The sequence below is a fragment of the Heterodontus francisci genome, chromosome 5 (assembly GCF_036365525.1).
Source record: "Heterodontus francisci isolate sHetFra1 chromosome 5, sHetFra1.hap1, whole genome shotgun sequence".
NCBI classification, from domain to species: domain Eukaryota; kingdom Metazoa; phylum Chordata; class Chondrichthyes; order Heterodontiformes; family Heterodontidae; genus Heterodontus; species Heterodontus francisci.
In genome coordinates this window covers 123956699-123970881 of record NC_090375.1, presented here as the reverse complement: position 1 = coordinate 123970881, position 14183 = coordinate 123956699, and the positions used below count along the sequence as shown (strand labels likewise).

The window sequence follows — 14183 nt, the reverse complement described above, 5'->3', positions numbered from 1 at the left end:
AACCCGCGCACTTCAAAAAAATTACAGGGAACAATGCTCCTAATATCTCCTTTATCCCAATGTCAATTTTTGCCTTCAGTGAAATAGCTTAGGATATTGTTCAATTTTAAAGGTGCTTTGTAAGAAAACAATAATTTATGGTTTGTACAAATCTTTTGAGCCATTGAATGCGCTAAATGTAGGAATAGCTGATAAGTACTGCTACCTAATGTTCTCATAATGACTTTAACGTGTTAACACCAGATTTTAAATTTTCCCGTGGAAGTTTTAAATTAAAAAATCTTTGAAGCTAAGAACTCTGCTTCACCACAAAATAGACCTCATAGCTTAGTCCTGTTATTCAGATATAGGGTAAGAATGAAAGATTAAGATAATAAAAGGTAAACTACAGAGTAGTTATAGAAAATGTATAAGTTACACGGCTGTCCATTTGAAGAAAATAGGTAAGTGAAATTTACAAAGTGTGAGATAAATTGCAAAACCATTTAAACAAATGAGCAAATGTTTAATTCATAAGGATGGCATGTATCAAAACAGATTACATTAGAGAAAACAAATTGAGCTTTGTCTTTTGAAGCTGCTTAGCACAGAATAAACTAAGAGTGCGAAATAAAAACATAATATACATCAGAAGGGTCATCTTCTTTAAACGTTAACTCTGTTGCTCCCTCCACAGATGCTGCCTGACCTGCTGAGTATTTCCAGCATTTTCTGTTTTTATTTCGGATTTCCAGCATCCGTTTTGCTTTTGCAAAAGGAGTGCAAGTCCAACTCACGCACGCTCATCCCGAGGCGCACGGCTACCCACGTGCTTCTTCCTGCCTCGAGCGGCTGGGTGAGTGCGCGCGCATGTCTACGTCATGACGTACTAACGTCTTCCCGGTTGAGTGGAGGCTCTGGCGCAGGGGGGGGGGTTTCCATCATGGCGTCAATGCAGGTGAGTGTGTGAGCTGCTTGGCGACGCTTCTTGCGGGGCACAGCGTTGCTTTTTACCCATAGCTGAGCCAGAGTGGGTGTTGGTATTCTTGGCATATGTTCGCTGTTTCTTCATCAAGGGCCTGGGTAGCCTGACTGAGCCACCCGCGACTATTGATGTACATTTACAAATGTCTTTCTGTGTGGCTTCTGAAACCGCGGCTGTCAGAGGGTTGACGGCGTCTGGTTGGTGCTGGTGTCGGTCTCATGACGATGAGTTTAAGGGAGTGGGAGATCGCCAAGTGATCCCTCGGGGAAGAGGTGGGTTCTATGTCTGTCCCCTGTCCCTGTGTGTACGGGCGACGGCAGCAACATTGCACCGTGTGAAGGTTACAGGTGCCAGGGGTTACCTGTCGAGGCCCCGCAGGAACAGAGTGGCTGAGGAGTCAGGAGTCATTTCTGCCACCATCGTTTGTTTTCCCACTTGAGAAGTTGCTTTGATCAAATCGACTTCATTTTCACGACCTGAGCTTTGTTTCTCTTTCCCACTCTTCTCCATCTCTCCCCCCACCCCGGTGTGAGGTAACCTGTCGAAGGTAGGGTCGTGTGAGGTTGCCTTCGCTGGATCACATCAGTCAACTTATAACTACTGAGTTTTTCAGCGTATGAACGGCCAATTAACAGTGGAAGCCATGGATATGGACTTGTGTCTCATTTGTGTTTGTTGTTTCTGTGGTAAAACTTTAATCAGTCCAGAAAATGGAGACCCGTGCTATATTTCGCATCCTGATTAAAAAATAATCATATCCACATTATTGAAAGATGTAATTGAATAAGTTGGTGCAGACTTTTTTCGTGCATATATATTTAACACTACCAAGTTGCTTCACTGGTACTTAAATGCACGAGACCAGCAATTGTATAGATCGTGGTAATTACTATTTATACAGTAATTAGCTGTGTTTATAAAAGGAGTGGCTACAGGATTCGTTTAGGAAGGTATGAAACGGAATAAAGGTTTCATGCAGAATTTTTGTACAAGCATGTTGAACTGTTAATTTTAAAGTGAAAAATCAATTGCAGTCCTACCTTCATAGAAGTGGAGAATTGATTTGGAAAGTTATAACTCAATTTGCGCAATTACAGTAATGCATTTTTTTCTAATGATTGTATATACTTCTTTATTAGAAAAGATTACAGAAGGAGCTAATGGCTTTGCAAAATGACCCACCCCCAGGAATGACTTTAAATGAGAAGAGTGTACAAAATTCAATTACACAGTATGTACTTCTAAATATTTATGTCTATTTACATCTTCTTAAAATGTGAAAAAAGGTATAAGGCATGTACATTTTAAAAATCTTGACTATTTTACTAGAACTGAGGATCATTTTCCAGTACAATTGCTGTGTGGTTATCACGGCACATGAGCAGCATATGTACCCTCAGTTAGATAAGAGGTATAACATTATTTTTGGCAAGAAGGTACAATTTAAGAAGGTTACAAAATCAGATTATGTTTTTAAATAAGGTGAATCTCTATGATTTCACAATGTGAGTATTTATATATAATATGCTGGATAGAAATCAAGGTGAAGCAGGGATTATAAAAAAAGGTTTAAAATGGATACATTTATGTAGTGAATAACAGAAGTATAGCTGCTCATAAAAGTTAAGTTTGTGCAATGACTACTATTTTATATAATGCTAATTTTGAATACTATCTGGAAATTTGAGAACTGTATGAAAAATGTAAAGTGATTTTTGTTTTGTGAATCTGTTAGGTACTGCATGATGTGACAGACTTTCAAGTAGATTCTAATGTGACTGTGTAGTGAAGTGGTTATATGCTGTCAATATTTTTGCAATGTGACTGTAATGTTATCTCATTTCAAAAAAAAAGTTCTACGGTTCAGATAGTGTCTTTGTTTACCTTGACTTGGGGTTTAGCAATGTCTGATTATTTTTAGAAGTATGTACCATTCATTGCTGTTTAATTGCTTCATTTAACTCTTCACGTCACCAAATGGTTTAGAACTGTATATGATCAGTGTAAAAATTTGTAATGCCTTTATTTGCTTGTGAGCATAACATGTTTTATCTGATGCTTGATGAAATTTCTGACCAGTTTCAGTTCTATATGAGCTATATGTAAGTAATAAGTTGAATTTTCAATTGGGCATTACTGAAATACTTAGCTTGTAGAATTATGTTATGGAATATAGAGTAATTTGTATTCTAAAATTTCGTGCTGCAGAAAACTTGTCTTACAAATGATCATCGCCTGTAATATATAACACTGACTATACAAATTTCATACAGTGAATATACTATTATAAAACCGTTGCACTCGATCACAAAATTAGAATTCAAAGAAAATACAGACATATGAATTAGGAGCAGGAGTAGGCCCCTCGAGCCTGCTCCGCCATTCAGTAAGATCATGGCTGATCTGATTGTAACCTCGACTCCACTTTCCCGCCTACACCTGATAACCTTTTCACCCCCTTGCTTATCAAGAGTCGATCTACCTCTTAAAAATATTTAAAGACCCTGCTTCCACTGCCTTTTGAAGAAGCGTGTTCCAAAGACTCGCGACCATCAGAGAAAAAAATTTGTCCTCATCTCTCTCTTAAATGGGCGACCCATTATTTTTAAACAGTGACCCCTAGTTCTAGATTCTCCCACAAGGGGAAACATCCTTACCACATCCATCCTGTCAAGACCCCTCAGGATCTTTATATGTTTCAAGTGGAACCAGCAATCCTGCTTATTGAAACACTTTGTAGGAGTACAAACATTTCATCTGAATGTTCAGATCTTGTTCTGTAGGAGACTGCTGCCATTATTTCAATAGTAAAATACCAAACTGTATTTTTAATTTGATCTATTAGGTAGGTGTTGGATTATATATTTGAAACATGATTTTTCTGAAGCTTATAATGTTAGCACATTTGAGTTAATTGAAAAATGGTAATCATGATGTGATTGCATTGTTTCGGTGGATTAACTACTTGACTAAAATGTTTGATCCGGTCATTAAAGTATGCTATTGTCTTTGGTTATGATTGTTTACTAAAGTCATCATTTTAAAAACGCTGTATAAAATTAGTGCTAATTTCAATTTAAACAAACTTGGTTTACCCAAAATTTTAACATGTATTTAGGAATAGAATCAGAAATCTAGGCTAAATACAGCCTTGTCAGGAAGTTCAGTACATGGTGTACTTTGAAAGCAGTTAAATAACCAATTAGCTAAAAATCCTTTGCAGGTAATAGTAAACTTTAACTTTTTTTTGGTAGTTGAGTGCGGTTTGGATTGAATTCTCATTCATATGAAAGTGTCTCCATGTGCCAGAAAAAGATACAATTACTTGAATATTTTATGATCTTTTTTTCTGCATTTTAGATGAGCTGAGAGGAATTGATACTGTGGCTGTCATTCAATAAAATATCAAATTGTACTTAAAAGTGAATAACTTTTCTAGACGAAGTTATAGCAACCAAGTTAAAGTGTACAATGGAAACAGAAATCTACATTGGGACCAGTTAATAAGTCACACATAGCTGGTTGAACTCTAGGTACAGATTTAATTTTCAGTGCAGTGGAAACAAAGGCATATGAAATGCGAGTGCTTTTATGGATGTGCCCAAAAACATTTGGAATATGCCTTCAAACATTTTTTTATAGCCGAAAATAGAGACATGTTGTCGAAACTTTGCGTCTTGCACTCATCAGGACAATTGCAAGAATAACCAATGTCAGGGGAAACAACTTATACTGCATGAGAAGAGAATTTGAGCAACGGGTAAAGCTAGCTGATTCATGCTGCTACTATGCAGTAACAACACATGTGGCATTCGCCACTAACAGGGTGCTGTTGTCAAGCCAAAAAGACGTCCTGCCTATCACACAATTGAGTAATGTGAAATATGAATTACAATGCCAGTGTGATGCTAGGTATATAGGCCGTATGTCTCAAAGACTGGCGGATGGTATCAAACAACATGTCCCTTCTGCTGTTCGCAATGGGCAAGGTACGGGCCGTACCCAACCAGCCCGTGCTTGCAAAACTTGAAACACAGTGTCCAACATTAAATGTGATTCCATGATTGGACAGCATTTGCTAACTAATCCACAGTGTGCTAAGAATTACGCTGACAGCCTATTTAAGATTGTCGGTAGGGCTTGCAGTGTGGTACATTTGCGCGTACTGGAATCAACATATATTAATACACAGGGCCCTGTTCTTTGCAGACAGAATATGTACAAACATTGCGCCTGTTTCAGCTGGTTTATTCCTTAGGGCAATGCCTTGACCAATCAGTCAAGCTGCCTGGTTTAAATTTTAAGTAAAGTTTGACAGTTCACTGTCAGTCACCGTAAACTGGTGCATTCGCCATGTCAAAGCCTCTACCAATCAGAGTTCATTTGCCAACCAATCAGCACTCTCTTGTCATGTAGGTTAAGTTGTTGTTTTCCCTTACATTGGTATTCTTGTGATTTTCCTGCTGCGTGCAAGATAAAAAGCTTCGACAACATGTCTCTATTTTCAGAAATTATTCTTATTCGTTTATGGGATGTGGGTGTTGCGCTGGCTAAGCCAGCGTTTATTCCCCATCCCTAATTGCCCTTGAGAAGGTGGTGGTGAGCTGCCTTCCTGAACTGCTATAGCCCTTGGGGTGTAGGTACACCTACAGTGCTGCTAGGAAGGGAGTTCCAGGATTTTGATCCAGAGACAGTGAAGGACCGGTGATATAGTTCCAAGTCAGGATTGTGTGTGGCCTGGAGGGGGACTTGCAGGTGGTGGTCTTCCCATGCATCTGCTGCCCTTGTCCTTCTAGGTGGTAGAGATCATGGGTTTGGAAGGTGCTGTCTAAGGAGCTTTGGTGCATTGCTGCAGTGCAGCTTGTAGATGGTACACACTGCTGCCACTGTGTGTCGGTGGTGGAGGGAATGAATGTTTGTTTGTGTATGGGGTGCCAATCAAGCGGGCTGCTTTGTCTTGGATGGTGTCAAGCTTCTTGAATGATAGAGTTGCACTCATTTAGGCAAGTGGAGAGTATTCCATCACCCTCCTTACTTGAGCCTTGTAGATGTTGGACAGGCTTTGGGGAGTCGGGAGGTGAGTTGACTTTTATTTATTAATCCATATTTTTCCGTGGCAATTAATTTTGTCTCATTGTTTCTGAAAGTTTCCCCACCACTGGCATTAGGCTGACTGGCCTGTAGTTGCCTAGTTTAACCTCTCCTCTTTCTTTGGTGTAACATTTGCTACCGCATCCCTCCCCTCTTTTTCCCCCCCCCCCCCAGCCCTCATCTTCTGGCAGCACTCCCATGTCTAAGGAGGATTGGAAGATTGTGTCCACAATTTCCACCCTTAGTTCCCTTATGGATCTCCGATGCACTCCAAGTTTAGTTTAGAGATACAGCACTGAAACAGGCCCTTCGGCCCACTGAGTCTGTGCCGACCATCAGCCACCCATTTATACTAATCCCATATTCCTACCACATCCCCACCTGTCCCTATATATTTCCCTACCACCTACCTATACTAGGGGCAATTTATAATGGCCAATTAACCTATCAACCTGCAAGTCTTTGGCATGTGGGAGGAAACCGGAGCACCCGGAGGAAACCCACGCAGACACAGGGAGAACTTGCAAACTCCGCACAGGCAGTACCCAGAATCGAACCCGGGTCCCTGGAGCTGTGAGGCTGCGGTGCTAACCACTGCGCCACTGTGCCGCCCGCACTGTGAGACTTTCCTACTTTGAATGCTGCCAACCTTTTTTTACTATCTCTTTATCTTATCCTTCTAGGTGGTAGTATTTGCAGGTTTGTAAGGTGCTGTCTCAGGAGCCTTGGTGCGCTCATTTTTGTTCTATCCATTTTCTTTATTACCTCCTCTTTTACTATCATATTGGTAGCATCCTCTTCTTTAGTGAAGACAAGTGTAAAGTATTCATTTAGTGTCTTAGCCATGCCCTCTGCCTCCAGAAGATCTTCTCCTTTTTGGTCCCTAATCAGCCTTACCCATGCACAAAAAACTTATTAGGTTCTCATTTATGTTACCTGCTAAACTATACTTGTACACGCTCTGTCCCTCTTAGTTCAGTTTTCAGTTCTCCCTGAACTTTTTATATTCATCTTGGTTCTCTAATGAATTATGAACTCACTGAGAAAGCATCTAGACTTGTAGTAATATAGAAAAGATTCTCGTTGGAAGGCTGTTGAGTATCAAGATTTCTCTTCCATGATAAAATGGGTTAATTTTTTTCACTATTCAATTGGTAGCTAGAGTTTATTTTGCATAATGCTGAACAAAAATGAAATTTTTATATACATATGTATCCCCGTGCGCTAGATGTCTTAGTTGGTAACAACATTACCTGAATGATTTGGGTTGCTGTTGTAAGCAAAATAAAATTAAATACTGTTTGGTATATTTCTTCCAGTTAAAGCTCACAAAATTAAGTCCAGTGTTAACAGTGAGATGGTACAGCCAAAGATTCAGCATTGACTTTTTATTATTTGTGAAACGTTTGTTATGGCCAAGTGAGGAGAGGGTCACAGTCGCCTCTCCTGCCCGTCCTCTTATTTGACCGAAACAGGGTTTATTCCTTTTAAACAGTGGTTGTGCTTAACACCTCTGAGTGTTTTACCTTTTTCCTTTACTGTGATAGTGAAAGAACCAAAGAGCTAAGTTTATTATACATAACAATCTAACCCTGATTTAAAAATAATTTTAAAAAAAAGCTACACATTCATGCACGCATTCACACGAGAATCACACATACCACACAGATAAATTCCAGGGGGAAAAATAGATTTGGTGGTTGGATTAACGTCCAGAATAAATGGAACTTAAATACTCAGTTTGTGAAGTGAATGATCCGGTAGTCTTCCAGCTGAAGCTGTATTCTTCAAGTCCTCAGTTGGTCAAAGTGCACTTTGTGGTTGGCCTGCTTGGCTCAAGATTTTCTTGGAGGGAGACATGTAGTTGGTTCTCTTCCTCTGTAGCAATCTGTAGGCTTGGAGGGATTCACAATTGCAGGTGGTTTTCCAAAGTTGTGTTATCTGGGGAGAGAGAAAGGGAGGCACACAGCCTTTTCTGCTGCACAGTCTGAGTTACAGCCTGTCTATTTGCCCAAAGGGGAAAAAAAAGCTTCCCCGAAGATGGACAGATGGTCATATGGCACCTTCAGGTTTTCTGGAACCTTTTAATGAAATTCAAACTTAGGAATTGGCTCCACAGGCCTCAGGATGCCAATTTGTACCTGGAGGGGTTTGTTCTTTCAAAGTCAATATGTTAGGATTGCCTTGACTGTCGTGCTAATGAAACACTTAGCTAATTCAAGCACTTAGAGAAAGCCATTGTCCTGGGTCCATGCTGCTCAAACCTCTGGCTCTAGGTGGATCTTTTGAATATGAAAAGGTGTTTCAGATGCAAATAGCGGTGGCCATCTTGTCCGCCAATTTTTTAAAGAGTTAACTGCAGGGGTTTTCCCTTTAAAAGTTTAATGTAAGTTTTCCTCCAATGAATTAAAAATTCCTCATTTGACAAATCGTGTTCTTGACAGTTTGCACATATTAATTTTGAGAACCAGAATAACTTTTAACGAGTGCCGTTTTAAACTGAATACAGATTATTCTCTTTCTGTCTTTGAATTGTATGATCATGGGCACATAACATAGGAACAAGAGTAGGCTATTCATGTCTCAAACCTATTCTGCCATTCAGTTAGATTGTGGCTGAACTGTACTTCAACTCCATTTATCCAATTTTGTTCCATTTCCTTTGATACACTTGCCCAACAAAAAAAGTCATTGATCTTGGTCTTGAAAATTTCAATTGACCCAGCATCCACAGCCTTTTGTAGGAGTGTACAAAATGCTTCATCATTTCACTCTTAAATGGCCTAACTCTAAACTTAAGATTATGCTCTCTTGTTCTGGATTCCTGCACCAGAGAAAATATTCTTTGCTTCTGCCTATCAATTCCATTATCATTCATGCACTTTGGCACACCCCTCAACCTTCTAACCTCAAGGGAATATAAGCCAAGTTTATGCAGCCTGTCCTCAGTTTTAACCCTGGTATCATTGTGATGAACCTGTGCAGTATGACTTGCAAGGCCAGTAGATCTTTCCTGAAGTTTGGTGCCCAAAACTGAAAGCAGACTATAGATCGAGTCTTGCCAAGTTTCTGTAAAGCTGAAGCACCACTCATTCATGTGTAAATTCTAACCTTTTTTGAAATCAAGGTCAACATTCCATTACTACTCTTGATTTACTTTTTGTACTCTGAACAAGCTTTTAAAGATTTGTGTACATGGGCACCCGAATTCCTTTGTTCTTTGACAGCCCTTTGTGTCTCTGTTAAAATATTCTGGGTTCTTGTATGCGGAGTGGATGACTTCACACTTCCCTCCATTTGCCATCATTTTGGTCACTCACTCAGTCTGTCTTTGTAACTAAAATAAAAGCAAAATACTGCGGATGCTGGAAATCTGAAACAAAAACAAGAAATGCTGGATTCACTCAGCAGGTCTGGCAGCATCTGTGGAAAGAGAAGCAGAGTTAACGTTTCGGGTCAGTGACCCTTCTTCGGAACTGACAAATATTAGAAAAGTCACAGATTATAAACAAGTGAGGTGGGGGTTGGGCAAGAGATAACAAAGGAGAAGGTGCAGATTGGACCAGGCCACATAGCTGACCAAAAGGTCACGGAGCAAAGGCAAACAATATGTTAATGGTGTGTTGAAAGACAAAGCATTAGTACAGATTAGGTGTGAATATACTGAATATTGAACATCAGCAAGTGCAAACCTGAAGAAAAACAACCTGAAAAAAACAGTGGGTAAGCAAACTGAACAAACTAAGATGAAATGAAATAAATGCAAAAAAAGATTGTAAAAAATGTAGAAAGGAATGCAAAAAAAAAGGAAGAAAAAATGACTAAAAATGAAAGTAAAGTGGGGGGCTGTCATGCTCTGAAATTATTGAACTCAATGTTCAGTCCGGCAGGCTGTAGTGTGCCTAATCGGTAGATGAGATGCTGTTCCTCGAGCTTGCGTTGATGTTCACTGGAACACTGCAGCAATCCCAGGACAGAGATGTGAGCATGAGAGCAGGGGGGAGTGTTGAAATGGCAAGCAACCGGAAGCTCAGGGTCCTGCTTGCGGACTGAGCGGAGATGTTCCGCAAAGCGGTCACCCAGTCTGCGCTTGGTCTCCCCAATGTAAAGGAGACCACACTGTGAGCAGCGAATACAGTATACTACATTGAAAGAAGTACAAGTAAATCGCTGCTTCACCTGAAAGGAGTGTTTGGGGCCTGGGATAGTGAGGTGAGAGGAGGTAAATGGGCAGGTATTACACCTGCAAGCTCGAGGAACAGCATCTCATCTACCGATTAGGCACACTACAGCCTGCCGGACTGAACATTGAGTTCAATAATTTCAGAGCATGACAGCCCCCCACTTTACTTTCATTTTTAGTCATTTTTAGTTATTTTTTCTTCCTTTCTACATTTTTTACAATCTTTTTTTGCATTTATTTCATTTCATCTTAGTTTGTTCAGTTTGCTTACCCACTGTTTTTTTCAGGTTGTTTTTCTTCAGGTTTGCACTTGCTGATGTTCAATATTCAGTATATTCACACCTAATCTGTACTAATGCTTTGTCTTTCAACACACCATTAACATATTGTTTGCCTTTGCTCCGTGACCTTTTGGTCAGCTATGTGGCCTGGTCCAATCTGCACCTTCTCCTTTGTTATCTCTTGCCCAACCCCCACCTCACTTGTTTATAATCTGTGACTTTTCTAATATTTGTCAGTTCCGAAGAAGGGTCACTGACCCGAAACGTTAACTCTGCTTCTCTTTCCACAGATGCTGCCAGACCTGCTGAGTGAATCCAGCATTTCTTGTTTTTGTTTCTGTCTTTGTAACTCCCTGCTCTCATTCACACAACTTACTATGCCTCCTAACTTGGTGTCAACTGCACATTTACAATACACAACTCTCTCTTCCCTCATCCAAGTAATTAATATGTTTCTTTTGGGCCTCCTTATCTCGAGAGACAATGGATACGCGCCTGGAGGTGGTCAGTGGTTTGTGAAGCAGCGCCTGGAGTGGCTATAAAGGCCAATTCTAGAGTGACAGGCTCTTCCACAGGTGCTGCAGAGAAATTTGTTTGTCGGGGCTGTTGCACAGTTGGCTCTCCCCTTGCGCCTCTGTCTTTTTTCCTGCCAACTACTAAGTCTCTTCGACTCGCCACATTTTAGCCCTGTCTTTATGGCTGCCCGCCAGCTCTGGCGAACGCTGGCAACTGACTCCCACGACTTGTGATCAATGTCACAGGATTTCATGTCGCGTTTGCAGACATCTTTATAGCGAAGACATGGACGGCCGGTGGGTCTGATACCAGTGGCGAGCTCGCTGTACAATGTGTCTTTGGGGATCCTGCCATCTTCCATGCGCTCACATGGCCAAGCCATCTCAAGCGCCGCTGACTCAGTAGTGTGTACAAGCTGGGGATGTTGGCCGCTTCGAGGACTTCTGTGTTGGAGATACGGTCCTGCCACCTGATGCCAGGTATTCTCCGGAGGCAGCGAAGATGGAATGAATTGAGACGTCGCTCTTGGCTGGCATAAGTTGTCCAGGCCTCGCTGCCATAGAGCAAGGTACTGAGGACACAGGCCTGATACACTCGGACTTCTGTGTTCCGTGTCAGTGCGCCATTTTCCCACACTCTCTTGGCCAGTCTGGACATAGCAGTGCAAGCCTTACCCATGCGCTTGTTGATTTCTGCATCTAGTGATAGGTTACTGGTGATAGTTGAGCCTAGGTAGGTGAACTCTTGAACCACTTCCAGAGCGTGGTCGCCAATATTGATGGATGGAGCATTTCTGACGTCCTGCCCCATGATGTTAGTTTTCTTGAGGCTGATGGTTAGGCCAAATTCATTGCAGGCAGCCGCAAACCTGTCGATGAGACTCTGCAGGCTCTCTTCAGTGTGAGATGTTATTGCAGCATCATCAGCAAAGAGGAGTTCCCTGATGAGGACTTTCCGTACTTTGGTCTTCGCTCTTAGCCGGGCAAGGTTGAACAACCTGCCCCCTGATCTTGTGTGGAGGAAAATTCCTTCTTCAGAGGACTTGAACGCATGTGAAAGCAGCAGGGAGAAGAAAATCCCAAAAAGTGTGGGTGCGAGAACACAGCCCTGTTTCACACCACTCAGGATAGGAAAGGGCTCTGATGAGTAGCCACCATGTTGAATTGTGCCTTTCATATTGTCATGGAATGAGGTGATGATACTTAGTAGCTTTGGTGGGCATCCAATCTTTTCTAGTAGTCTGAAAAGACCACATCTACTGACGAGGTCAAAGGCTTTGGTGAGATCAATGAAAGCAATGTAGAGGGGCATCTGTTGTTCACGGCATTTCTCCTGTATCTGACGAAGGGAGAACAGCATGTCAACGGTCGATCTCTCTGTGAAAAGCTGAGGCCCCAGTATAGATCCCTGGAAAATACCAGTTGTCACAACCCACCAATCAGAGCACATTCCTTTTATCCTTGCTCTACGTTCCCTACCAACCAATTTCCAATCCATTTCATAATCACGGGTGAGGTCCCGGAGGACTGGAGAATTGCTAATGTTGTCCCCTTGTTTAAGAAGGGTAGCAGGGATAATCCAGGTAATTATAGACCGGTGAGCCTGACGTCAGTGGTAGGGAAGCTGCTGGAGAAGATACTGAGGGATAGGATCTATTCCCATTTGGAAGAAAATGGGCTTATCAGTGATAGGCAACATGGTTTTGTGCAGGGAAGGTCATGTCTTACCAACTTAATAGAATTCTTTGAGGAAGTGACAAAGTTGATTGATGAGAGAAGGGCTGTAGATGTCATATACATGGACTTCAGTAAGGCGTTTGATAAGGTTCCCCATGGTAGGCTGATAGAGAAAGTGAAGTCGCATGGGATCCAGGGTGTACTAGCTAGATGGATAAAGAACTGGCTGGGCAACAGGAGACAGAGAGTAGCAGTGGAAGGGAGTTTCTCAAAATGGAGACGTGTGACCAGTGGTGTTCCACAGGGATCCGTGCTGGGACCACTGTTGTTTGTGATATACATAAATGATTTGGAGGAAAGTATAGGTGGTCTGATTAGCAAGTTTGCAGACGACACTAAGATTGGTGGAGTCGCAGATAGTGAAGGGGACTGTCAGAGAATACAGCAGAATATAGATAGATTGGAGAGTTGGGCAGAGAAATGGCAGATGGAGTTCAATCAGGGTAAATGCGAGGTGATGCATTTTGGAAGATCCAATTCAAGAGTGAACTATACAGTAAATGGAAAAGTCCTGGGGAAAATTGATGTACAGAGAGATTTGGGCGTTCAGGTCCATTGTTCCCTGAAGTTGGCAACACAGGTCAATAGAGTGGTCAAGAAGGCATACGGCATGCTTTCCTTCATCGGACGGGGTATTGAGTACAAGAGTTGGCAGGTCATGTTACAGTTGTATAGGACTTTGGTTCGGCCACATTTGGAATACTGCGTGCAGTTCTGGTCGACACATTACCAAAAGGATGTGGATGCTTTGGAGAAGGTGCAGAGGAGGTTCACCAGGATGTTGCCTGGTATGGAGGGCGCTAGCTATGAAGAGAGGTTGAGTAGATTAGGATTATTTTCATTAGAAAGGCGGAGGTTGAGGGGGGACCTGATTGAGGTGTACAAAATCATGAGAGGGTATAGACAGGGTGGATAGCAAGAAGCTTTTTCCCAGAGTGGGGGATTCAATTACTAGGGGTCACGAGTTCAAAGTGAGAGGGGAAAAGTTTAGGGGGGATATGCGTGGAAAGTTCTTTACACAGAGGGTGGTGGGTGCCTGGAACGCGTTGCCAGCGGAGGTGGTAGACGCAGGCACGATAGCTTCTTTTAAGATGTATCTAGACAGATGCATGAATGGACAGGAAGCAAAGAGATACAGACCCTTAGAAAATAGGCGACAGGTTTAGATGGAGGATCTGATTCGGCGCAGGCTTGGAGGGCCGAAGGGCCTGTTCCTGTGCTGTAATTTTCTTTGTTCTTTGTTCTATAAGGTTACCTCTAACTCTGAATTTTTATTTTTTGCCTAGCTCTTGTATGGAACCTTTTATCAAATATACCTTCTGGAAGTCCATATAACAGCAACATCCATAGACACACTCCTAACCACTATACTAGTTACCTGCTCAAAAATTTAACTACCTTGGTCAGACATG

The 14183-nt window shown here is 41.8% G+C and overlaps 1 protein-coding gene across 1 annotated transcript in view; it reads left to right on the top strand.

Moving 5' to 3' along the window:
- The first annotated feature begins 855 nt into the window (after window positions 1-855).
- The window catches only part of ube2wb (ubiquitin conjugating enzyme E2 Wb), a 107904-nt gene continuing 94576 nt past the window's right edge, over window positions 856-14183 (top strand). Inside the window, exons 1-2 of the mRNA XM_068032050.1 lie at window positions 856-937; window positions 2104-2195. Coding sequence (XP_067888151.1) covers window positions 923-937; window positions 2104-2195 — 107 coding nt within the window. The 5' untranslated portion in view covers window positions 856-922. The remainder of the gene's footprint in view (window positions 938-2103; window positions 2196-14183) is intronic.